At 43.8% G+C, this 27,307-nt stretch overlaps 1 protein-coding gene across 2 annotated transcripts; it reads left to right on the top strand.

Moving 5' to 3' along the window:
- Window positions 1-1,039: 1,039 nt before the first annotated feature.
- On the top strand, window positions 1,040-26,298 carry ZNF582 (zinc finger protein 582). Of its 2 annotated transcripts, XM_074315392.2 has the most exons (6): window positions 1,040-2,998; window positions 4,335-4,423; window positions 4,981-5,107; window positions 5,356-5,451; window positions 16,445-16,491; window positions 21,461-21,690. In XM_074315392.2, exons 1-6 carry the CDS (start codon window positions 2,986-2,988, stop codon window positions 21,539-21,541), a joined length of 453 nt encoding a protein of 150 aa, XP_074171493.1. In that variant the 5' UTR covers window positions 1,040-2,985; the 3' UTR covers window positions 21,542-21,690. The 2 variants fall into 2 exon arrangements, with proteins under 2 accessions (XP_074171493.1, XP_019572464.2); XM_019716905.3 differs by lacking the exon at window positions 16,445-16,491 and having other exon boundaries at window positions 1,042-2,998; window positions 21,461-26,298.
- The last annotated feature ends 1,009 nt before the right edge of the window (window positions 26,299-27,307 follow it).

Raw genomic sequence — 27,307 nt, 5'->3', positions numbered from 1 at the left:
AACCCCTTCTCAACTCTTGCTCTGGTACCATCCTATTCCTAGATTAGGCCTGAGGTGGACAGTCAGTGGAAGAGAAAGATGACTGGCTCAGAGCCAATGTCACTTCTAGGAAATGTGGTTGAGCACCACCCGTCAGGACCAAACAGAGAAGGCAGCCCAGTTTATCTGTCTGAGATCTGAGTCCAGTCTGGTTATACTGGCTGGCCATAAATGACCCGTCACCCTTACTCAGGAATCGAAGGTTCCTCACCTTCAGCCTCATGAGGCCTGGCTAACCCACCCTACAGGTGTGACCAGAAGCCCTGATATTAATTCCATCCTCTGTAGTCATTTTTTGGAAATGTCCCGCCCCTCACAAGCCTGGAATAGTCCAGTGACCTCCTGGGCACCATCGTACCCTATCTCCTTCAGGTCCTAGCCAAGAGTCTAGTCTCTTTGTTTCCATGAGGCCTCATGGCCTCTGACATCATGAAGCAAATGTCTTCTGACTCTGAAGATGCTTTCTCCAAGGTTCTGTAGTAGTTCATCCACCACTCTGAAGGCAGAGGTAGCATTTCCTCCACTCGTAGGTCTTATTTGATGGAAATGCCAACTTCTCTTCCACACTCTGTCCCACAAATTCCAGTCACTTCAGTTTCCTCCAACTGTGTTGTGTCAACTTAGCAAATCCGTGCTCTGCCTTGATTCCTCCTTTCTGCTTTGAGGTGTGGAATATGTCTTCAGATAGAAAACCACTACAGCAGGATCTCATTTATTTCCCTTCTTGCAGGGATCAGTCTTGCACCACCAGTTCTCCAATGTCTGAAAACACTTATTTCATACTCAGTATGTAGTTTTTTGTTTAGAGTGGGACAGCAAACTTAGTACAATTACACCATCACAGTTGGAAGCATGGAATCCTCCCTGATGTTTTTTGAGCATTTCCCTACTTTTTGGCACAAGAATTTGTTTGATACTTAATTTGTCTATTTCCAAGGGGGACTCTGGGCCTGGCTCTCCAGGACAAACTGTACCATCCTGGACAGAGATGGCTTCCTCATTCAGAGACCAGGCATAATAGGACCTGACCTAGGGTCAGACCCCTGACCATACAGACCATGCTGCCTCGGGATGTGGGAAGACCAGGGCTTCTCACTTTTTCACTCTGAGGTTGAACTATTTGTGACAGTAGAGGACTTGGCCGAGAGATGTCACCCCATAACAGGAAACTCCTTGATGTCTCACTTAAAACATTTTTGCCAATTTTGCATTCTCCTTCACAGTACATTTATTTTAACATAGATATAAGATGTGAACAAACAATACGGTGAATGTTTAAAGAAAAAAATTTTATTACAGTAAAAGACGCATTGCCATTAAACCCCCTCAAAATACTCCCCCTCACTTCAAACACACTTATCCCATCATTTTTGCCACTTTCTGAAGCAGTTCTGGAAGTCCTCTTTCGTGAGTGTCTTCAGTTACGCTGTTGTGGCTGCCTCGATGTCCTGAATCATTTTGATTTGGGGAAGAGCCAGAGTCGCATGGTGCCAGATCCAGTGAATAAGGTGGATGAAGACACACCATAATGGTTTTGACAGAAATTGCTGTAACCAGAAGCGATGTGTGACATGGAGCACTGTCATGATGGGGGATGATTTATGGCACATTTTTAAACACACCTTCTCTCTCAACCATAGCTCACACCCAACTGACTGCACCGAACAAGTTGAAACTCGTCACACACTGTTACTAAGGTTCAACGCACTGCTTCCCGTGTTGAAGATCCCTGCCTTTTCCTTGGATGTCACTTGGCAGCAGCATTCACTTTATTTGTTGATCACAATGGAAAGGCTCCGTGTCACATTGCTTCTGGTACAGCAATTTCTATCAAATAAAAACATTATGATGTGTCCTCATCCACCTTATTCACCAGATCTGGCACTGTGCGACTTCTGGCTCTTCCCCAAAGTCACAATGACCACGAAAGGTAAACGTTTTCAATGGATTCAGGACATCAGGCAGCCACAAGAGCGCAACTAAAGACACTCACAGAAAAGGACTTCCAGAACTGCTTCAGAAAGTGGCAAGAACGATGAGATAAGCGTGTTCAAAGCGAGGGGGTGTATTTTGAAGGGGATTAATCACAATGTGTCTTTTACTGTAATAATTTTTTTTTAATTTAAACATTCACGGTATTTTGTGATCACAACGCCAATGTTTACAATTAGTCACCAGATAAACTTGGGTTTTTCTCCCTCCAAACCTGGTAAAATGGCTGCTCCACAGAAACGGTGATTTAATAGATGAGAACATTTTTCACACACTCTTTTGCACAGTCACACATTCAAGGACCGGGTCAGAACCAAAAACGACACACACCCTCACAAGAACCACTGCACACAGTGACAGCCACTCACTTGCCCGCAGAGAGACCATCGCGCGCAGACAGCACACCCCACGCACAGACCTACTCACACACACACACCAACCGAACAGTACACACGCCATCGTGTCACCCGACGGCCCCCACGCACGCACGCACGCACGCCCCGGTCCCACTCAGGAACATCTCGAGACTAGGCATTACGGTTTAGCGATGACCTTTTCGCCTAGAGACTACGTTTCCCAGAAGACACCGCGGCGCTGGCCCAATCGCGACGCAGCATTGGCGCGGCTTTGTGCGTCTGCGCCATCTTCCGGCTCCAGGTGGCGAGTCGGTGCCGAGGAGTAAGGGCACCCGGGCCTACGTGGGGGCGCGGTTGCGGTGGTACCTGGACCCTAGCAGACGGCAGGTGAGGGGCTCCGGAGCTTGCCGGCCACTCCGGCGTCCGTGCGAGAGCGGGCGCCGCGGCCGGGTGGGTCTCAGGCCTGGGAAGAACCGGAAAGTCTCACTCCAGCTTGAGTCTGCGGCTTCCCCGGCTCTGGACTACATTTCCCATCGGTCCCCGCGGCGCGCGTCTTGCTGGCACCGCCTTTCTGCGTCCCGGCTCAGTGCTTCGGTCGATGGACCCCTTAGGTGGGTGTTAAGGGGTCCCGACCCACTGAAAATGCTTGCGGGTGCCTCATTCTTACGCGTGCCTTTTTTTTTTTTTTTTTTAATTTGGGGCGAAGTCTGATTTCATGCGATTCACAAAGAGTTGCAAGACTCCAGAAGATTTAGAATCACTAGTTTAAAAGACGACTTGGGAACATTTTAGATGATTTTGTTCAAAATCTGTGTCCAACAGTGGAGAAATAGTTGAGTAAATAATTGGGCACTCGTGTTATAAAATATTAAACAGCTGTTACAGATAATGCCAAAAAAAGTGGTCACAGGAAAAATTCCTATTACGTGATATTAAAGAACATTCATAATTATCTCATTTACTTATTACTTAGAGTAAATACTTGGAAAAAAATTAAATATTTGTAACATGTTGTGCATTGTCCTAAGCTTCTTTATAAACAACTCAAGACGTTGTTAAATAACATCACTCTTAATAATTGGATGTTTTCTATTCCAGTATTGGTTTTGTTTTTTGGGTGTTTCTTTTTAGGCCATATATCAGTAGATGGGTGGGTTTGACTTCTTTTGCTGAATGCTCTGATGTTGTACAAAGGGTCCATTTGTGACGATCTTTCATTGTCATTTAATGTTGCCCCATATCGTTTTTGATAGTTGCTTGGTGTCCATTATCTGGCTGTGCCAAAATTGATTCGACCACTAGCCTACTTCTGTTACATACTAATACACAGTTCTGTTTTGCAGCAAATATTGTGTGCACAGCTTTGCACACTGTTATTTCTCTGTGCTGGGGCTTATTTATGTGCTGATAATGGAGCACGGGACCTGCTCCATCTAATTTGCAGTCACACCCCACCTGTTGACTCCAGGCAGGGTCCACAAAGTGGTGCCCACCAGGCCTTAAGTAGGACTGCGGGGCTGTTTGTGAAAGTGGAAGTTGGGGAAAGTGCCAGGGAGACTCCTGAAAGTTTTACATTATGGGCATGAGGAAAGTAAAAATGGTCGGGTTCTGGGTAGGCCCCATTGTGCGCTGGGCGGTCTGTGCTTCCTGACCTGAGCACAACCTTCCTGGTCCATGGGACACCATTGTGTCTCAGTAGCCGGGCCAGCGCTGAGCATCCGTCTCAGATTTGCATCAGTAACAAGGTGGAATTCTCTGGGTGTTTAGAGAGAAAGGGCCCCCTTGCAGCTGAAGCTGGGTTTCCTGGAGTTGGGTGAGGGCCACAATTTGTCCCAACTACCTCTAATTTTTGTGGTCGGTGGGGGTTAGCGAATGGGGACTTTTAGCTGTGGCATCCTGGGAACCGTAAGGCCAGCCTGACCTCATATTTGCTCTTTCCTTCCCCAGCTCTGCCATCTCAGGACTCTGCCCTTCCCCAACAGAGGAGCCAGGAGGCGGACCCATCAGCCCATGAAATTCTAAAAGTCATGTCCCTTGTGAGTTTAAAATCATGTAAATACTTGCTTTCTCTGTCCGGAAGCTTACCACCTGGTTTCTATCCAAGAATCTGCTTCTCAGAGGTTCCCATTTTAGGGAATGAAAGGACCAGGCAGCTAGTATGGTCTCCCATCCATTGTCCTCTCCTATCAAAAATGATTGGTTTGGGCTTCCCTTACCCCCCACCCCCATAAAAGTAGAAATTCTAGATCTCACGGGGAGAATTTAATATATGCCAAGGATGGAATAGGCAGCGTACTTTATTGCACTGTCACAATTGGGAAAACTCCATTTAGTTGGATTTTAATTTTCATCCCAGCCCTGTATACAGTAGCTTTGGTTTGTAATAAAAAGGAATTTTCAAGAACATTGAACCTTTCCATTTTATTGATGCCCATTTTCTCTTCTCGTCCATTTACATCAGAGGCCTCTAGCCCCAGCTTTTTCTTTTTCTAGAATACCCCATTCCTGCACATACTTCCTCCATCTCCCCTCATGCCACCAGAGACATGTCCTTGATGTGCGCATATGACAACATACCTGCCTGTTGTTCCAGGGGTCAGACTTGTTCAGGGATGTGGCTGTAGTCTTCTCCCAAGAAGAATGGGAACGGCTGGTGCCAGCTCAGAGGGATTTGTACAGAGACGTTATGCTGGAGACTTACAGCAACCTGGTCTCGCTGGGTAAGGTGACCTGGTCTATTCGGAGGTTACCCTTGCGCGTATCTGTTCCTTCCTTGTCAATCTTGGGTTACTCTTTGCGTGGTTAAAGGGCAGCTCCATGGGCTGAAGCTACATCTTCCCCACCCGTCAGGTTATGTCGCGTCTTCCTATGGCTCTTCCTGCACCTGACGCTCTCCAATGATCAGGCCGTGGATCTGAATTCTGGGGTTCACACCATAACTGGGTGGCATTTTTTTTCTCACAACCAGATCTTGCCATTTCCAAACCTGATGTGATCTCCTTCCTGGAGCAAGGCAAAGAGCCCTGGATGGTAGAGAGGGCAGCAACCCGAGGTGTGTGCCCAGGTGAGTGATGCATGCACGGGAAGAGAGAAGCTACCACAGATAACCGTCCAACTGTTTGGCAAGAAGCTGGCCATGGGCGACAGGAAGCAAGACCTTTCCTCCAAGTTGTCAAACTCAGAAATCAGGTCCCAGTCATCATCTTCTGTAGCTTGTCAGCGCATTTGACAAAAGCGGGTCCCGTCCTGAAGCAGTTCTGTATGTTTGGGCCATCACTACCTCTTGTTCTCGCCTGCCCCATTACCCCACCCTCGGCCTCCTTTGGTGGATCTTCTCAGCGTCTCTAAATGTTGGGCTTAGACTTGGGCCTCTTCTTTCCTGTTTGTTTTCATCCCCAGGACCTTGTCCATGACCGTGCTATAAATACCACTCATACCTGTACTGTCTAGTATGGCACCATTGGCCCCAGGTGGCCATTGAAATTCAGTTGATTACGATGAAATATACTTAATACTTAAGTACCTCAGTTGCACTTACCATATTTCAAATGTTCAGTAGCTACTTTCGGGCCCATGGCCCTGCATTGGACAACGCAGATACATTACATCATTGCAGAAAGTTCTGTTGGACATGCAAATGGTTATCTTCACCTTCAGCCTCTCTGTAAGCTCCAGCTACTTATATCCAACCGCCTTCTCATCATGGCCACTGGGGTGCTTACCAGGCTTCGAACTTAAGTCCACAAAGGAGTCCTGACTTCCCCCCCAACAAGTCTACCCTTCCCCCTGTCTTCTGCACTTCAGTAGTAGGACACTTGATTCTTGCTCAAGCCAAAACACTCGAAGCATCCTTGACTTCTCTCTTCCACACACTTCCGTAGTCTGTCAGCAAATCCTAGTCAGTCTACTTTGAAATAATCCAGAATTGAATGAATTATAACCAGCATACTGCTACTGCCTACTTCCCCACCACCATCCTCTGTGGCTTGGACTGTTGCAGTAGCCTCCTCCCCATCCTTCTGCTTCCACTCTTGTCCACTACAGTGTGTTTTCCACACAGCAGCTAGAGTGACTGCTTCACTACATACTTCAGTGAGGGTGTATCACATCTCTGCTCAGAACCTCTCGAAAGCTTCACGTCTCACTCAGAGAAACTCCAAAATCCATACCATGGCCTAGAAGTTCTATGTCTGTGCTGCCAATAGAGTAGCCACTAGTCACACATGCTATTTAAATTTTAATTTTAACTAAAATTTTAAATAAAATATAAATTTCATTCCATAGTCACCCCACCCTGTTTCCTCAAAAATAAGACCTAGCCAGACAATCAGCTCTAATATGTCTTTTGGAGCAAAAATTAATTTAAGACCTGGTCTTGCATTATGTTATATAAGACCAGGTCTTATATTGTAGTAAAATAAGACTGGGTCTTATATAGATTTTTGCTCCAAAAGACGCATTAGAGCTGATTGTCCAGCTAGGTCTTATTTTCGGGGAAACACAGTAGCACGTTTCAAATGCGCAGTAGTCATGTGGAGCTAGTGGCTTCCATATTGGACCATGCAGAATGGAACATTTTCAATATCACAGAAAGTTCTGTTGCACTGTGTTGCTTTCTGTGATCTGCTTCCCCTGATTTCATCTGTCACTCTCCCTGTGGCTCATTCAGTTAGAGCTACACAAGCCCTTTGCTGTTCTGTTAGCATAGGGGTTAGCCAATGTTTTCTTTAAAAGGCCAGACAGTAAATATTTTAGGCATTCCTGGCCATGTGGCCTGTGTTGCAGCTACTTAGCTCTGCTATGGTGGCACATCCCACCTTTGCCTCAGGGCTATCCCTTCTGCCTGCAGTGCCCATACACTGGATGGCGGGTTTCTCAGTCTCAGGGGTGTTGACATTTTGGGCAGGATAATTCTTTGTTGTGGAGGGCCATGCTGCACTATAGGATGTGTAGAAGCCCCCCTGGCCTCCACTCACCAGATGCCAGTAAACCCCTACCCTCACTGGGACAATAACAATGTCTCCAGACATTGCCAAATGTCCTGGGTGGGGACAGAATCTTCCCTGATTGAAAACCAGTCGCAATGTCACAGGAGACCAAAAAGATCAATACACAGTTTCCACAACGTACTGTAAGAGCACTTCAAATGGGGAGCTAAGACCTGAGCACCACAGGTGTGGACTCACCACAGTCACGTGGCAGTTGGCCCCACGCAGTAAGTGAGATGAGGTGTGGCCTGAGTCACGAGTGAAGACGTGTGCAGCCGTGTAACCTAACGTGTCCTCGGGTCCTGGGGATCAGGATGCAGGCACCTTGGGAGGCTGTTATTCTGCCTACCCCACCTGTGATGAGAACATTTATTTTTGAGTTTGGACAGCACACTATTTGCTTGCTTGTTTGTTGGTTTGTTTGTTGGTGGTGATCAGTTTTTTTACTCCTTAGATGTGTGGGTTTGTGTCGTATTTAAAGAGGACGTCACTCTGAGGTTACAAACTCTGCTATGTTTTTCTAGTTTATTTATGGTAATATGATCCATCTGGAATTTATCCTACTGTAAGATGTGATTTCACGTTAACTTTCACATTGTTATCTAGTTGTTCAAATAGCATTTACTAGCTAATTTTGTCTTTTTCCCGTTATCCCTAAAGCCACCTGTATCATCTGTTATTTTACCTCTGTATTTGGATCTATTTTTACACTTTCTATTCTATCCTGTTAGTCTTTCTGTCTAACCATGTGACAACACCATGCTGTTTTAATTATTGAGGGCTTATATATGTTTTAAAAACCTGGTAGAATTGGTCCCTCTTCATTTTTTTTTTTTTCCCCAGAAATTTCCTGACTGTTCTCATTTACTTTTCCATCTGAACATTAGAATCAGACTAACTGGTTTAAAATAATAATAATGATAATGTAATTTTTCTTACTGAGATCATGATAAATTTATAGATTAATTTAGGAAAAAACGGTTTTCTCTCTTAGAGTCTTCTATCGAAGGTCATGGTAAGCTTTCCCCTTCATTTTTGTCCACCCCAATGAAGGTTTAACATTTTCTTTATACAGATCTTGTACGTTTCTTCTTATATTTATTCGTAGGTATTTTATGTTTGTTGCTGCTATTGGAAATATCATAATCCATAATATGGACGACTATAATATCACATTCATCCATATTATATTCCAACTGGTTATTTTTTATATGATGAAAGCCGTTTATGTCTTCAGATTAATTTTGTAGCTAACCCAACTTCCTGAATTTTCTGACTGTTTTATCACTGTTTTTCATGTACTTCTCTTGAGCATGCCAAGTATTCAATTATGTCATTTGCAAATGGCGATAATGTTTTTGCATTTTTATACTGCTTAGGGTTTTTTCTCTTGCCTGATTAGGATGCTGATTATATAGGATCCCCCAGAACAATGTTAGTGGAAATAGTGTACGTCCTAATCTCATTCTTGACCTTAATAGCAAAATTTTTGGTATTTTCTCATTAAACAGAATATCATACTTGGGTAGATGAGTAAGATAAGGATATTTTATTTGGTTAAAAAAGTGTCCACTTTTCATATCTTGTGGGTTTTTGTTTTTTTCTTTTTCAATCTGTAAAGTCTGGATTATGTGAATAGATTTCCTAATACTGAATACTGAATCTAAACATGCACATGTTGCATTTATTAAGTTGTGGTAATTTGTACATTTTCCAGAAATTTTCCTTTTTAAGTTTAATTTTAATTTTTAAAAAATGATAAAAATACATAACACGTTTCACCTGTTTAATCACCTTCAAGTGTATAGTTCATTGGCACTTAATACAGTCACCGTATTGTATGACTACCGTGTTTCCCCGAAAATAAGACCTAGCTGAACCATCACCTCTAATGCGTCTTTTGGAGCAAAAAATAATATAAGACCTGGTCTTACAGTGTATCATATTAATTATATTACATTTTATATTATATTATAAGACCCGGTCTTATAGTAAAATAAGACTGGATCTTATATTAATTTTTGCTCCAAAAGACGCATTAGAACTGATGGTCTGGCCAGGTCTTATTTTCGGGGAAACATGGTATCACCATTACCTAGTTTCAAAATCCTAGTTTTTATCATCCTGTGATATCATGATTTATAATAAGAAATCTATATGAGGTGTGATCAAAAATATGGTGAATGTTTAAATTAAAATTTTGTATTACAGTAAAAGACACCTTGCCATTAAAATATTCCTCCTCACTTCGAACACAGTTATCTCATGTTCTTGCCACTTTCTGAAACAGTTCTGGAAGTCCTCTTTTATGAATGTCTTCAGTTGCACTGTCATGGCTGCCTTGATGTCCTGGATCAATTTAAAACATTTACCTTTCATGGTCATTTTGACTTTGGGGAAGAGCCAGAAGTCACACGGTGACAGATGTGATAAATAAAGTGGATGAGGACACAGTAATGTTTTTTTTGTTTGTTTGTGTTTTTTTTTTTAAAGAGGTTAGTTTATTAAAAGTAAAGAGTAAAGAGTCTCAGCTCTCGGAACTAGAGGGAGTCCTGACCGGGTTGCCCAACGTGGGGCAAAGGCTCTGGTTTTTATACCTTTCCTTGCCTGCTTGGAGAAGGGGCTGGTGCCTTCTAATGGAATTCGTCTATCAGGTTTGTCCTGTTTGCCCACCCTAAAGGGATTAACGAACCCACCCCTATCTATCAGATCTGCTCCTTTGTCTGGCCAAAAGGGATTTATGAGATGTTTTATTAACCTCAAGGTGCATTCTATATCTTTGTAGTGAAGGAGACATTCCAGAACCTGGAGTTTGAGGATATGGTTGCCTTTTGCTTATTTCACCAGGGATCTTTTCCTGTCTACCTAATGACATGCTAACTAACCTATCTGAATCTCCCCTCTGAAGACATAACCCTAACTTCCATTGGGGAATAGGGGCGATGTCCGCTATGGCTACTTCAGGCTGAGGAGGGGTGTAGAAAGAGACTGGCAGCTAGGGCTTGTGCAGAGGTCTATCTAAGGGTCCCCGGTAGGTGAACAAATCCAGGTGAGGATGTTGTTGTCTTGTAGGCCATTGTAGCCAACCAGTGAGTAGTCTGTAAGCTGAGACGCATAGTAGGCAATAGCATGAGGTGATACCAGTGGGGCTGAATAAATGTATATCGCTGTTACAGCTGGAGTCCAAAGTAAGTTTATTGTGATGTTTCAGCTAATGAGGCTTTTGGGATAAGAAGATAGTTAATCTCCTGAGAGAGCAGGATCCCCCAGTGCTGTAAGCTGGGAGGTTATCTTCCCACAAATGAGAAATCATCTAGCCAGCAATTTGACATGTGCATTAGAACTCATAGAGGTGGTAGAGCTACAGTTTAAACTGTTACCGCCTGAAAGATGAAGGCACTGGTTGGAGCGGCAAGTGAAACTAACACGTTGATTAGCCGGAGTCACGGCTCTTTTTCCTTTACTCAGTTCTAGTGCTCGGGTGAGAGCTATTAGCTCAGCCAGTTGTGTGCTGATCCCAGAGGGAAGGCTTATGTTTTCTAAGATACTATGTAGAGGAACTACAGCATATCCAGCCTTTTGTATGTCATTTTCTATACAAGAGCTCTTCTCAGTGAAGAGTCCAATCTGGGTTGTCTCGGGGTGTTTCTTGTAAATCTGCTCTAGCAGTACATACAGCTTTGCATTAAAACTTGGTGGCAGTCATGAGTTAATTCTTCCTCGTCTCTGGGAGGAAGGTGGCAGGATTCAGGTGGACAAGTTTGTATTTGGATTACAGGACCTTCTAACAAGAGGATCTGATACCTCAGGAGGCAGCCATCAGTGAGCCAGTGACTATCACCAGCATTTAAAAGCTCTTGAATGTGGTGTGGGGTGAAAACGGTTAAGTCTTGCCCCATTGTGAGCGTGGTGGCTTCGAGAACTAGGAGAGCGGCCGCAGCTACTGCCCGGAGACAGGCTGGCCAGTCGCGTGCTATGAGGTCCAGCTCTTTACTTAGTCCACTGGCTGCTGTGAGGGTCCCCTGGGCTGCGTTAGGACTCCTAAAGCCATTCCTTTTCTCTCTGTTACACATAAATGAAAGGATTTTCCTGTGGGCAGGCTTAAAGCTGGGGCACTTGAAAGAGCTTGTTTTAAAAGAGTAAAAGCCTGTTCTGTCTCTGGGCTCCAAAGTAACAGGTGGGTATTTGCAGCTTGAGTGTCTTTGATTAGTTGATAGAGAGGGAGGCCATTTCTCTGTCTCCTGGATTCCGTAGGTGGCAGTAGTCAGCGATGCCTAGGAAACCCCTTAGTTGTTTTAGGGTCTTAAGTAGGGGACACCTGGAGATGGGACGGAGCCTGTCCTGTCCCAGGGCCCTAGTTCCTTCAGGGATAATTAGCCCAAGGTATTTGACAGAAGTTTGACACATATGGGCCTTAGCCTTGGAAGTCTTGTAGCCTTGAGAGGTTAAAAAATTTAGAAGAGCAATGGTGCCTTGGCTGATAAGGTCTTCAGACAGAGCACACAATAGGAGGTCATCGACATAGTGTAAGAGTGTACAACTGTCATATGAACATTCTGATAAGTCCCTAGAGAGGGCCTGTCCAGATAGGTGGGGACTGTTTCTAAACCTGAGGAAGGACCGTCCAGGTGAGCTGTGAAGTCTGGCTTTCAGGGTCCTCAAAGGCAAAAAGATATTGTGAGTCAGTGTATACAAGTATGCAGAAAAAGGCATCTTTTAAGTCTAAAACGGTGAGCTGTCTGTCAGCCTCAGATATTTGGGCTAAGAGCGTGTAAGGATTTGGAACTATAGGGTGTAGAGGAGTAACTGCCTCGTTGATGGCCCAGAAGTCTTGAATTAACCTCCATTCCCCATTTGGTTTGGGAATTCCTAAGATGGGGGTGTTGCAAGGACTACTGCATTTTCTAAGAAGACCTTGTCATTTGAGATTGTTAATGATTGGTATTAGTCCTTTCCATGCCTCGGGTTTTAGAGGGTATTGTTTTTGGCAAGGAAAATAAGAATGGGGTCCTTAAGATGAATGTGGACCGGGGTGGCTGTTAAGGCACAACCAACTACCCCCTGTGTGGCCCAACATCAGAGTTGATGTCGGCTTCTAACACCTGGAGGTAGCTAGGAACACTTCCAGGGGCCAGGAGAAAAATGGTTCCCATCTCAGTCATAATGTCTCTTCCTAATAGTGGGGTAGGGCTTTCTGGCATGATTAAGAATGAATGGGAGAACATTAGGTCGCCCCATACGCAGCCTAAGGGCTGGGGAAAATATTTAGTATAGTGGTATCTCGGTTTTCGAACATAATCCTTTCCGGAAGACCGTTCGAGTTCTGAAACGTTCAAAAACAGCCGACGGCTAGGCTTCAGGATCTTGCACTCAGCGGAAGCCGTGTGACATGTTTGACTTCCGAGGTGTGTTCGACGAAGCATTTACTTCCAGGTTTATGGCGTTTGTAAACTGAAATGTTCATCAACGGAGACATTCGAAAACCGAGGTACTACTGTAGTTGGCTTGCGTATGACTTCGCGGACAGTAACGTCTCGATTGGAGGGGGCCCTGGATTGGAGAGGAGGACAGAGAATGTGGCTTCCATGTCTAGAAGGAAATCAATAGATTTTCCTTCTACTTCTAGGATTACCCCGGGCTCAGGAGTCCCAATGGCTAGATGGGACAAGGGAGCCACTGATAGAAGCCCTGGGGCCCCTCAGTCCTGAGTGGGAGTCTGACTGGATGAGACTGGCCTCAGGGGTGGAGGCCTCTGGGGACAGTCTGACTTCCTGTGATCCCCTTTACAGGTGGGACAGGGCCACAGAGGTCTCCGGGTCGGCTCCGGTTGCTGTGGGCATTCCCTTTGCCAGTGACCAGACTGTCCACATCAGTGGCAGTCGGACTTTCTCTGGGCACCCTGTAAGGCAGCCACCAGTACTTCTGCCTTCTTTCTTCCTCTCCTTATCCTGGGCTTCCTCTTGGTCCCTATTGTGAAAGACGGAGTTGGCCACTTTGAATAACTGGTCCAAGGTGCTTTCAGGACCAATAGCCAGTTTTTGTAATTTCCTGCGGATATCTGGGGCAGCCTGTGTTATGAATTTGTCCTTCAAAAGAATTTCCCCTGCAGGGGAGTTTGGCCTTATGGGAGTGTATTTGATTAGGGTCTCCTGGAACCGTTCTAAAAAGGCTGAGGAAATTTCTTCCGAATTTTGGCTGATAGTAGATAGTTTTGAATAATTGATGGATTTAGCCCTAGTTCTCCTCAGTTCCTCTAAAATGCATGCCAGAAAGTGTTTTCTTTGCCAATTTCCCATGGCTGTATCGGGATCCCATTGTGGGTCTGCAGCAGGTACTGCTTGTTGTCCCGTAGGGAAAAGCTCTTGAATGGGGTCCTTTCCTGCCTGCCTCTCATGATATATGAAGAACTGTTCATCTTCAAACTTTTCGGCAGCTTGCAAGGCTGCTTGTTTTTCAGAACTTGTGAGAGTCTGATTTGAAACTAATATGACATCTCTCCAAGAGAGGTCAGAGATCGAGGTCACTTTCTGGAAAGCTTCTATGTATTTATCAGGATCATGTGAAAACTTCCCTAGGTCTCCCTTTATTTGTCTAAGGTCCTGTAGGGAGAAAGGGACTTGAACTCTGGCAGGCGTAAATTCTCCTGGCATTTCCTGTAAGGGTAGGAGGTGTACTTCAAGCTGGGGACGCTTTTGTACAGGAGGTCCTGGATGTGGTGGACAACCAGAAGGAGCCGGGGCAGGAACTGGCTTCGGAGGAAGAGCAGGATATCAAGTTTTGGGACAATCTCTTGACTGGGTGTCTATTGAAGGGACCTCCTCAGGAGAGGAGGATCCCATTGGAGGTTTCTTTGGAGGAGTCCCTTTAGGAGGGGTCGCCTTAGGAGGAGTTTCCTTAGGAGAAGTCTCCTTAGGAGGAGGGGGACAAGAGACCCACAAGGGCTGGGTCTGTCTTACACTTTTGGCAAAGATCTATGTTCTCTTTGCTCTTAGAGCAAAGAAAGCCTGTACGTAAGGAACTTCTGACCATTTGCCTTCCCGCCCGCAAAATAAATCTAATTGCATGATAGTATTATAGTTAGTACTTACCTCAGAAGACCAAATTTCCCCATGTTCCAACTTGTATTGAGGCCAAACCTCGGAGCAAAAGAAAACCAGGCGTCGCTTCTTCAAAGTCTGAGGGTCAAATTTGTCCCAATGTTTCAAGATGCAATTCAGGGGGGTAAAGGCTCATGAGGGCTGATTGCCCATCTGAAAGGGAGGAAGAACAGAAAGGTGTCCCTTTACAATTCATCTCCCACAATGTGGTCTAGGGCGTCCCCTAGAAAACTTGGGCCACAGAAACCGCACGACCCGTTCCGGGGTGAGTGGGGAGACACGGCGTGCCAGGGTCAGTGGTGCTTATCTGGGCTGCCTGGCCTGTGCCTCTGGTAGGTGCCTACCCAAATCCGTTTGTGTCCCTTCCTGAATGTTTGGAGCCGGCCCACAGGCCAATAAAGGCTGTGGCCAATAATGAGGTGTTTTAAAGTAGAGGGGTGTATGGCCTGACTCTGGGCGTCTTGAAAATTGATGGTACGATTGATATAATAGCAGCCTTCTGACTAGAGGTGTTTAAGGAGGGAGTATGTACTCAAAAAGTCTGTAAGGAAGGCATACGGCCTAGGCGAGAGGGAGTGGAAGAAGGCCCTAAAGCCCAATATGTGAAGGAGGACAAAAAGAGACATCTGAAGCCCCAAAAGTCTTCGGACAAGGCTGTTTCGGTGGCTGTGGTGGCCAGGCGGGCGGTGCTCTGGAGGAGCTGTGCTTTTGCGGCCCCTCCCTCTCAGCTGATGCTCCAGGGCTGAGCTGGGGGCGGAGCCAGGTGGCCAAGAAGCTAGCGCTGGTCCCCTAGCATGCGGTCCCCAGAGGAGCACAGTGAGATCATGGAAGAACATAGGGGATGAAAAATCAAGTCTCTAGAGCAGGGGTGTCCAAACTTTTTTCAACGTTTTTCACCAAGGACCATATGCAGTAAAATACACAAACAGCCGGGCCACTCACTTGAGGTGAAGTACGTATTGCCTCACCTGGTTTATTTAAGTAAACTAAATATATTTTGGGAATTTGCTGCGGGCCAATTAACAATGGATTGCGGACCTCAGTTGACCCGCGGGCCGCAGTTTTGACACCCCTGCTCTAGAGAGACATTATGCCGTACAAGCACAGACCTCACTGGTGCTTGAAGTTGTCTTGAGCCCGGCGGGTCCTAAATGACCTGTTCCAAGACCGGGTTATCCTGTCACAGGAGTTTTCAAGTGGGGGATGCCCTAATGGCCTTTAACTGTCCGACCTGTGCCCGCAAAGGATGGCAAACAAAAGAGTTTTAGGAAAGTGCATGAGAGATTTTAGGGTCCCCTGAAAGGGGCTTACCTCCTGGCTGGATTGTCAAAATACATCACTGGACAGTGTTGAGGTCTCACAGGGAAGGGACCCCGGAACAATGTCTCAAGAGCTGGGGAGAGAAGGTGACAGGATGAGAAGAGCAGCATGGTTGGAGGAGTCATCCCACTGGCACCTTATGGGCGGTCGGGCCGGGGAGGGACCAGAGAGACCTTTGGGGCCCACCGCAGAGTAGCCACGACCAGCCACGACTTAGTTGTCTGCGAAGGCCCACAGTCCTGGCCACGCGCCAGCATTCAGCCTCCTCACAGAAAGGAGAAAGGCAGCAGAGGAATAGGAGAAAGTAGCAGGGAGGGAGAGGGAGAGCGTCCAAATGGCACCCTTCCAGGCCCTCGCGCCATTCTCGGGCTCCCCTCTTTATAAGAGAAAGCCGTCAGACTGTAGCCAACATTCCCCTGGCTCAGTGCCAGAGGGGATTGACCAGAGCCCTTCCGCAAAGCCTTTACCTCCCTGGCTTAAGGTCGGCAGCCATGCTGGTCACTTTTAAATGGCTGACTGAGGCCCGATATTTGTGTGACAGGAGAAAGAGACAAAAATGATGAAGGCAAGTAAAAAGGCACAGATAACATTTATCTCTCCTTCAATCCCATGACAAGCCCCCAAATGATATAGAATATTTTCTTTGTGCCAGGATTGTGTCTTGTGAAACCGAAGAATGGAAGCATGGACCAAGGAGAGGTGAGGAGTTGTAAAGGAGGATAGTTTATTAAAAGTAAAGAGTAAAGAATTGCAGCTCTCAGAACGAGAGGGGGTCCCTACCAGGTTGCCCCACCGTAATGCTTTTATTTGACAGAAATTGCTGTACCAGAAGCCATGTGTGACACGGAGCCTTTCCCTTTGTGATAAAAAAATACGGTGAATGCTGCTGCCGAGTGCCATCCAGTAGAAAGGCAGGGATTTTCTAAATGGGAAGTGGCACATCAAACCTTAGTAATAGTGTGTGACAGGTTTCAACTTGTTCAGTGCAGTCAGTCACCTGTGAGCTATGGTTGGAGAAGGTGTGTGTTAAAGTGTCGTAAATCATTCTCCATAATGACAGTGCTCCATGTCACACATCACTTCTGGTACAGCAATTTCTGTCAAATAAAAACATTATGGTGTGTCCTCATCCGTCTTATTCACCGGATCTGGCACCATGCGATTTCTGGCTCTTCCCCAAAGTCAAAATGATTCAGGACATCTAGGCAACCATGACAAAACAACTAAAGACTCTCGTGAAAGAGGACTTCCAGAACTGCTTCAGAAAGTGGCAAGAACGATGGGATAAGTGTGTTCGAAGCGAGGGGGAGTATTTTGAGGGGGATTAATGGCAATGTGTCTTTTACTATAATAAATTTTGTTTTTATTTAAACATTCACCGAATTGTTTGATCACACCTTGTATTTGATCTTCATCCCCATTTTCTGGCACAGCTCTGACAACCCTTGGAATCTGTGAAGTAATGAGTCTTCTTGTGTTCTGATGAGGGACTGGGGACTCCTGGATAGCTCCAACCAGGGTGGAGGCTGTTTGAGAGGGGAACCAGTCATGCTATTAGAGGGTTGGAACTTATGGCCCTACACCCCAACCTCTGGGGAGGGGAGAGAGGCTGGAGGTTGAGTTAATCATCAATGGCCAGATTTAATCAATTTTGCCTACGTAATAGAACTTCCCTAAAAATTCCTAAAGTTGGGGGTTCAGAGAGCTTCCAGGTGGGTGAACCCATGGAGGGTGGGAGGGTGGCACCTGGCGATGCGTGGATGCTTTACCTCCGTCCCCCCACACACACACCTGGCCCTGTGCCTCTTCCATCTGGCTGCTTCTGACTTGTATCCTGTGTAATAAACTTGTGATCTAGTGAGTAAGCTATTTTCCTGTGAGCCATTCTAGCAAATGATTGAACCCCAGGAAGGGTTCATGGGAACCTCCGATTTATAGAAGGGCGGGTGGAGCCAGAGGCAGTCCTATGGACCGAGCGCCTAACCTGTGGGATCTGACACTATCTGCAGAAAGACAGTGTCAGAATTGAATTAAATTTGTGGGCCGCCCAGTCAGTATGTGCCAGGGAGCTGAGAATCGCTCGGTGTGGGGGTAAACTGACACAATTGGTAATCAGAAGTGTCCAAACTTACGGAGAGTAGAGACATACGGAGAGTAGAGTGGTGTTGAGCATGTGTTTTTCCTAGACACACCCCAGAAGGAAGCAGTCACTCCCCATCCCCTTCCCCTCAGCCCCTGACAACCACTCTTCTGCTCTATCTCTCTGGATTTCCTTATTGTGGACATTTCACATAAATGGAACCACAATATGTGGCCTTTGGTGTCTGGCTTCTTTCACTTAGCATGATGTCCTTCAGGTTTGTCCGTGTCATAGCATGTGACAGGATTTCCTTCCATTTTAAGGCTGTATGTATAGACCACATTTTTTTTATCCTTTCGTCTATGGATGGACACTTGGGTTGCTTTCACTCCTTGGCTCTTGTGAATAATGTTGCAGTGAATGTGGGTGTGAAGATAACTCTTTTAGATTCTGCTTTCAATTGTTTTGGATATAGTATACCCAGAAGTGGAATTCCTAGATCATATGGAAGTTCAATTTTTAATTTTTTTCAGAACCTTAATGTGGTTTCCCATGCAACTGTACCATTTCACATTCCCACCATTAGCACACAGGGGTTCCAATTTCTACACATCCTCTCCAACACTTGTTATTTTCTGTTTGGTTTTTTTAGAGTGGCCATCCTAATGGCTGTGAGGCAGTGTCTCATTCTAGTTTTGATTTGCACTTGTCTAGTGATTGGTGATGTTGAGCATCTTTTCATGTGCTTGTGGGCTATGTGTATATCTTCTTTAGGGAAATGTCTATTCAAGACCTCTGCCCATTTTTTAATCAGGTTCGGTTTTTTTGTTGTTGTTGAGTTGTAGGAGTTCTTTCTTTTGGATACTAACTCCTTATCAGATATATGGCTTGCAAATATTTTCTTCCAATCTGTAGGTTGCCTTTTCACTCTATTAATGGTTTCCTTTGATGCACAGGCAATTCTAAGTTTGATGTAGTCCCATTTGTCTACTTTTGCTTTTGTGGCCTATGCTTTTTGTGCCATATCCAAGTAATTATTGCCAAATACACTGCTGTGAAGCTTCTCCCCTGTGTTTTTTTCTAGGAGCTTTATAGTCCTAGGTCCTATGTTTAAGTCTTCATTCCATTTTGAGTTAATATTTGTACAGGATGAGAGAGTCCTGCTTCATTCTTTTGCATGTTGATATCCAGTTTCCTCAACACCATTTGTGGAAGACTGTCCTTTCCTCATTTTATGATCTTGGCACCCTTGTTAAAGATCATTTGACCACATGCATGACACATCTGCCTTTATGCCAGTACCACACTGTTTTAATTTCTGTAGGTTTGTCATATATTTTGAAGTCAGGAACTGAGTGAGACCTCCAACTTTGTTCTTCCTTGTCAGGATTGTTTGGCTGTTTGAGATCCCTTGAGGTTCCATATGAGGAAACCAAAACATTTTAATGTTAAGACTCCACATAAGATTTTTAGACATTATTTCATTAGTTGTCCAAAACAGTGACTATGAATGCTGAGTAATTAAAATATTGTGCTTGGTCTTGTCAAGATAACATGAAAGTAATACAGACGACCTCACTACTATTATTTCTACTTTGCAACTTTATAGGGAATTGAACAGAAGCTAGAAGTTAGGAAATTATGACTGCCAATCCTAGCTTTGGATAGTTATAACACAGTATTTATTTAGGGAATGCTTAATTTAGGTGAGAGCAAAAGTTCTCCTGGAATAAACAACACTATACCCTGACTGGCATGTGTCAGGTACCAGTGATATAAAAAGTGGCAGTTTAGAGAGAGGAGTTCTTTTAAAGGCAGGTCCTTAGAGGCAGCCAGGCGTTTTCCCACACTGCCAGAAAGACCAAGTAATGTGTGATCACTTTAATTCCTAAAACCAGTCTTCTGTTTGGGCACAGTTCTGCATTCCCAAACCAGTGTCTGTCCACCAGGCTGATTTTACTACTCCATGGTGCACCGCAGCCTTAGTTTTCCTGTGTGGGATGGCAGTCAGGTGTCGCTAACCGTGGAGCAGATCAACCACCGGTTCATCGGTGGCCATCATAATGGCTGTGTTGAGAATCTGCCTTCCTGGAATTGTCAGACCACAGTAATGAGACCCACAACCTTCCTCTTGAACACGCAAACATGGCATCTGAAAAAATACCTGCCCTTTGTGCCCTCTTCATGGTCTTATTCTCACAACTTCATATGAAGGCGCTACAGTTGTGACACAAGTGTTTTAAGTGACAGCAGCATCATTGCCACAAAATATGATTCTTCTTTCTCAGGCTCTTCATCATTTTCCATCATAAAGGTGATCTTATGTTCCAGTAGTTTTTGTTAAATACTTACACAAATAACGAAATAAATCTCAGCCTCCCATGTACCACCATATGAGGCAGACACGCTCACCCAAAGTCTTGTTGGGGCGACTGTCTGACACACTTCATGACCACCTTCAAGAGCACCCATTCATGTTGCCCTGCAGTTCCTTGCATCACTGTAACCGATTCTTTTTTTTTTTTTTTTTTTTTTTAGTTTCAGGTGTATAAAACAATGTAATAGACATTTCACCCTTCACAAAGTGATACCCCCCTCCCCCATGTAACCAATTCTTTATCAACCAAATCAGATTGGGTGCTATGATTGCAGGAAAATGTGCCACCACAGCCAAAATCATGTACCAGGTGGAATCAGGACGAAGTACACCATTCAGCTTTTCCTTGCAGTTTGAATGAGTAGCAAAGAATGTTGGTCTTGAGGAGGCCACCTCCCTTAAATTGGGGCCTAACCCTCTAAACAAGGAACAAGGCCCTCCTTTTTCCAAGATCACCATTAGGCCCTGGAAAGGTCCTGGAGAGACTGGTCCAGTTGACACCAGCTCCAGCCATGGTGTCAGCTAAACTTCAGAGATAGGAAGCGTCACATCCGGAGGCTGCAGCTGGCTTATTACAGCATCCAGTGGACATGTGAGAATGCCCCCCTCCCTGTACCACCATACCCCCTAGCAAGCAGACAGCATGTTCCTCCAGCCAGATGAGCATCCAGCCCACCCTCACCATAATTTTTTAAAACCTACCTTATTGAGGTATAATTTATATTCAATAGAATGCCTGCAAGTAAAGTAAAATATTTTGATGAGTTTTGACAAATGTATATATACACTCATGTAGCCACCACCACAGTCAACATAGAGGATGTTTCCATCACCCTGAAAAGCCACTTTGTGTTCTTTCCCACACCATTGCTCATACCCCAGCCCCAGGCAGCCAGTGGTTTGCATTCTGCCACTCCAGATCATATTTGTCTTTTCTAGGGTTTCAGAGAAACATTCATTTTTTAAAACATGGTGATTCTGATTCATACTAGTATTTCTGAACTACACTTATAACCTCCCTAATTACCTCACTCATCTCATTTATGGTGTTTCCTTTTTCTCTGTCCTACTTGTCCATTTTCTAATTGCTTAGCCACATTCAAGAACTAGAGATATTGAGTCTAAATTTTCCAATTTTTGCTACACAATTTCCTTATTCTGGAATAAATAAAAACAAACAAACACATCCTTGCTTCTTTTTTCTTTTGCAGTATTGGAGTCCAACTATGATACTCAGGTATTGTCTCCAAAGCAGTCCATTTGTGAAGTACAGTCACCTCAGTGGGAGATAAGGGAAGACCTTATAAGTTATGGTCTTGAGTGCTCGAGTTTACAAGACAATTGGGTACACAGAATCCAGTTTAACAAACAACAGGGAAATCCAGATGGACATTTGAGTCAAGTGATAGTCAATCACAAAGAAATGCCCGCTTTCAACCAGCAAGCATCCCTTACTTTTTATCAGAAAATCCATGCCAGAGACAAATCCTGTGGATATGATGAATGCAGAGAAGACTTATGGCCAGAAGACTTCCTTGTTAGTCATCAAGGACTTCACACTAATGAGAAACCCTATAAATGTAAGGAATGTGGGAAGGCATTTAAATATGGCTCACGACTAATTCAACATGAGAATATTCATTCTGGCAAGAAACCCTATGAGTGTAAAGAATGTGGAAAGGCCTTCAATTCAGGTTCAAATTTCATACAACACCAGAGAGTTCATACTGGCGAGAAACCTTATGAATGCAAGGATTGTGCAAAGGCCTTTAGTCGGAGCTCACAGCTGATTGAACATCAACGAATTCACACTGGAGAGAAACCCTATCAATGTAAGGAGTGTGGAAAGGCCTTCAATCGGATCTCACATCTTAAAGTACATTATAGAATTCATACGGGTGAAAAGCCCTACTCCTGCAAGGAGTGTGCGAAGACCTTCAGTCATCGATCTCAGTTGATTCAACATCAGACTATTCATACTGGCAAGAAGCTCTATGAATGTAAGGACTGTGGGAAGGCCTTTAATCAAGGCTCAACTCTTATTCGGCATCAGAGAATTCACACTGGCGAGAAACCTTATGAATGTAAGGCATGTGGGAAGGCCTTTAGGGTCAGCTCACAACTTAAGCAGCACCAAAGGATTCACACTGGAGAGAAACCCTACCAGTGTAAGGTATGCGCTAGGGCTTTCAAACGGGTGTCACATCTTACTGTGCATTACAGAATTCATACGGGCGAGAAGCCCTATGAATGTAAGGCCTGTGGGAAGGCCTTCAGTCACTGCTCACAACTGATCCAACATCATCTTGTTCATACTGAGGGAAAGTCTAATGACTATAGGGAAGGTCGGAGGACTTTAAATCATGAGTCAACCACTGTTCAATATCAGCGAATGCAAAATAGAGAAACACAAGTGAATTTAATAAATGTAGAAAAGCCTTCCATCAGCACTTACCCTTTGCTCATCATCAGGGAATTTATGTTAGCAAGCAATCATATGAATGGAAGTACTGGGGAGAGCCCATTGGCATAGGCTCGTCACAGCTTGCTCCTTGTATGTTGGAGAAAGACTTGAATGTAACATGAGTGGGAATGCCTTCATTCAGAGCTGTCCTTAGTATCATAAAATTCATATTGAAGAAAAATTTTATGGATGTAAGTTGTTGAGACCATGATTGTCAAAGAAGCAAGGAAAGGTTGGAAAAAATTTTGACTCTAATTCATTCCCAGTTCACCTTTTCTAACCACTGTGTAATAATTTTAACAATAGCCAAACATTTTCATTCTCTTGGAAACTAAAAAGAAACAAAACAGCCATACTATTCTTGAGTTAACAAAGAAATAAATCTTGCATTTACTATGATGGTAAAGAAAAGAACAACAGTGAGAGTTTTACATGCCAACAGACGTGGGATGTGGCTAACACTGCTCAGAATTTTTATGGCCTTTTCATGCTAAACATGAAAACCTGAAATATTATACTCAAATATACTAAATGTACTATTCAAGAAGCCAGAAAAGAGAACACCAAACACCCAGGTGATGAAAGAACAAATAAATACAAAATGATGAAATAGAAAGTGGTTATCTTACAATAATCTCAATTTATTTCTTCCCTGACCCAAGAGTAAACTAAATTTAGGAGATGGTCCCTTAATTTCCACATTAATTGTTTTGGGTTCTTTTATAATTTCTGTCACAGACAGAAGGGGTTGGTTGCCTACCCAGCAGCCATACCCAATTCCCCTTCCTATTGGCAGCATCTGGGTTTTGCCTTAGAATCTGAAGATGTCAGATGCTAATTTTCAGCCTCCTTTGCAGCTCAGGATAGCCCATATGTTCCAGTGTATGGCCAGTATGTTCCAGGGACAGACCTGCAGGACTTTGGGAAAGATTTTCCTCATTCGGAAGAGACAGATGTGTTAGGAAGACCCCTTCCCCAACCCCCCCCCCCCCCCCCCCCGCTCTGGTTTCCTGCTTTTAAACATTTTCCTATGAGAACATGATGCCTGGAGCTGCTGCTGCCATCTTGGAACCCGGAGGAGGAAACGGAGAACCTCAGAAAAGCTGATTGGAGCCCTGACAACACAGCTACGAGGCCCATTCTGAAACTGTCTCTTTGGTGCCTTGTTATGTAAGAAATAAACCTTTATTGCTGAAATTAATTTTAGTTGGATATTTGGTCAACTTTCAGCCAAAAGCATCCTGAATTATATAACTTCAAATTTTATTATGATTGTTAAGTGTGGCCTGGAAATACCTACTTTTTTTTAATTTGACATTTTTCTTTGTGGCTAAGCACAGGATTGATGTTTGTGTATGTTCCATAACATTGAATATGAATATATATATATATGTATGTGTGTGTATATATGTATATATACACACACACACATACATATACATATGTGTATATATATATATATATATATATATATATATTATATATATATATATTCTATGTTTTGGGGATGCAAGATTCTATTTAAGACAGTGGATTATAATGGTAAAATTCTCCATGTTCTTATGTAATTTGGTGTACTGGATCAGAATTTCCTAAAATTGAATTTTTTAACCAACCTCATGAATTTCCAGAGATTTTTTATTTTTTAATTTATGTTGTTTGACCCATAAAGACATAAGACTTAACCCCTATTTATGAATCATACCTTTTATCGTTATATAATATCCTAGTCTGCCAGGTGTAAGGGTCAACAAACCAAATCTGGCTTGCTGCCTGTTTTATAAATAAAGTTTTACTGAAACACAGCCATGCTCAAGTTCATGTTGTCTACAACTACTTTTGCACTACCATAGCAGAGCTGAGTGGTTCCAACACAGACTATGGCCATGAAGCCTATATGTGCTGTCTGGTCCTGCAGATAAAAAGTTTGCCAACTCTGGCCTAGTATAATCCTTATGATAATTTATTTCCATACTGTGTAATGCTGTGTTTTCCAGAAAATAAGACCTAGCCAGACCATCAGCTATAATGCGTCTTTTGGAGCAAAAATTAATATAAGATCGGGTCTTATATAAGACCCGGTATTAATATGATATTATATGATATTAATTATATTATCCCTGGTCTTATATTAAAATAAGACTGGGTCTTTTTTTTTTTTTTTTTTTTTTTTTTAGTTTCACGTGCACAAAACAATGTAATAGTTAGACATTTATTATTTATATCCCTCACACTGTGTCAACCCCCCTCTCCCCATCCAGTATCCCTCTGACATCGCACACAGCCATTACATTTCCACTGTCTCTATTCCTAATGCTGAACTCCACTTCTTGTAACTATATACATAATATATATATACACACACATATATATACATATATATATATATATATATATATATATATACACACACACATATACATATATATAAACTTGTAGTTGACATTCATAAAACTGGGTCTTACATTAAGTTTTGCTCCAAAAGACGCATTAGAGCTGATGGTCCAGTTAGGTCTTATTTTTGGGGAAACACGGTATTTACCAGGTGTGATTTAAAAAATATGAATGTTTAAATAAAAATTATCACAGTAAAAAACGTGACAATTCCCCTCAAAATACTTCCCCTCGCTTCGAACACACTTATCATTCTTGCCATTTTCTGAAGCATTTCTGGAAGTCCTCTTTTATGAGTGTCTTTAAGTTATCCTCCATCATGACAATGCTCCCTCCGTGTCACACATTGCTTCTGGTATGGCAATTTCTGTCAAGTAAAAACGTTACGGTGTGTCCTCAACCACCTTATTAACCAGATCTGGCACCGTGCGACTTCTGGCTCTTCCCCAAAGTCAAAAGGACAATGAAAGATAAACGTTTTGAATCGATTCAGGACATCAAGGCAGCCACAACAGCGCAACTAAAGACACGAAAGAGGACTTCCAGAACTGCTTCAGAAAGTGGCAAGAATGATGGGATAAGTGTGTTTGAAGCGATGGGGAGTATTTTGAGGGAGATTAATGACAATGTGTCTTTTATTGTAATAGATTTTTGAAATTTAAACATTCACCGTATTTTTTTATCGCACCTCTTATATTATGTTGGTCATTTCCTTATGTTGGCTGATCATTCCCGTTTTCTCTTGCTAAATTGGAACTTCCCACTGTGCTTAGAATGGTAGTTATCTCCCCATTCTTAATCATCATTTGGGCAGAATGAGAGGACTGTTACACTCTCTCACCCATGATTAGTTTTCTTTGCCACTCTCCTCTAAGAAGAGACCACCCTTGCTTTCTCTTCCTATCCCTTCACCTAATGAAAACTTTTAGCCCAGAGCTTTTAGTTTTGCTGTTACTTCATTTATTTGATGCTTACATTACTTACTGCCAGACCCACTCAAGATGTCCATTTAAATTTAAATATACTCAGAATAACATTCATTGCCAGCCACTGTTTTTTGTTTTTTGTTTGTTCTCTTTCATTGTTTTTCCCTGTCTTGAGGAATAGTTTTATTTCAAATGCTGTTTGGTTAGACTATTTGATTGAGTATTTATGTTTATCTCAATAAATGGTATATAACTGGTCTCTGAATCCTTATATGTCAAAAAACCTTTCTTGTACCTTCCCAAGTTATATTTTCGGTTGGTACAACATTCTTGGATTTGTTTTTTTTCCTCAATAATCCATAGATGTCACTTCGTTGAATTCTGGCTTCTGCTCTTCTGGAAGAGGAACCCAGTGCTGATCTGATTCTCTTAGCTTATGTAGATGTATTCGTTTTCTGTTGCTACTGTAGCAAGTTATTAAAAATTTAGTGGCTTAAAACAACACAGATTTATTATCTGGAGATCAGAAGTCTGAAATAGATCTCACTGGGCCAAAATCAAGGTGTCGGAGCTGTGTTCTCTTTGTTGGGTGAGTGGGAGGAGGGAAGGGGGAAGTACAGAAACGCCAGCCACAGGATGCAGACCAGCCGCAGGATGCAGACTGGAGCTCACTGCAGTCTGGACCTTACCACAGTCGGGGGAAGGAGAGGGAAGAATTCAGGCTGTGAGTGCAACCTCTATGACCACAGTTCTGCTTGAGGGGTCAGCATATAATAGAGCTGAACCCAGCACTTGTGGCAGAGACCTCGGAGCAAAGACTGAATACAGAAGGGTGAGAATGGTGGTTTAAGCCCTCACTGCCAGGCAGAGAACAAAGACACAGAGCCTGGCTACCTCCTCCTCACTTGTCCCACCCCCACCCTCCCAGGGTTAGAAGCAGGGTCTACAAGAAACGGTAGCACTGTCAGATTAAAGAACAATATCTACAACGCTGAGAACTGCAGCCCTGCAGCGACAAACACAGTGCAACAAATTCTGGTGAAAGGGAAGGAACTGTAGAGGCAAGACAACTGTGGATGGGTAGTCACCATTGCTCAGAGCCACCTCTCATAGCCCACCCTGCCCCCACCTTTCTGGGTGAATTCCTGCAGGGGCAACCAGAGCGCTGAGAAACACAGGCTGTGCATCAGGCTGCAGGGGGAGCATTGGGATTTCAGAAGCTCAAACCTATCACCCTCCGTATCCCCCCATGGAGGTGGTACCCTGAGACTCAG

This window comes from Rhinolophus sinicus, chromosome 8, assembly GCF_057876585.1.
Source record: "Rhinolophus sinicus isolate RSI-liver-muscle chromosome 8, RSI-T2T, whole genome shotgun sequence".
NCBI lineage: Eukaryota > Metazoa > Chordata > Mammalia > Chiroptera > Rhinolophidae > Rhinolophus > Rhinolophus sinicus.
This window is presented reverse-complemented; position numbering and strand designations above follow the sequence as displayed.

What these genes read in the sequence shown, in the direction of transcription:
- ZNF582 (XM_019716905.3), top strand. An exon ending in CAGCAACCTGGTCTCGCTGG is followed by an intron (nt 5,108 to 5,355) that starts GTAAGGTGACCT and finishes TCTCACAACCAG; the next exon opens with ATCTTGCCATTTCCAAACCT. An exon ending in AACCCGAGGTGTGTGCCCAG is followed by an intron (nt 5,452 to 21,460) that starts GTGAGTGATGCA and finishes TTTCTTTTGCAG; the next exon opens with TATTGGAGTCCAACTATGAT.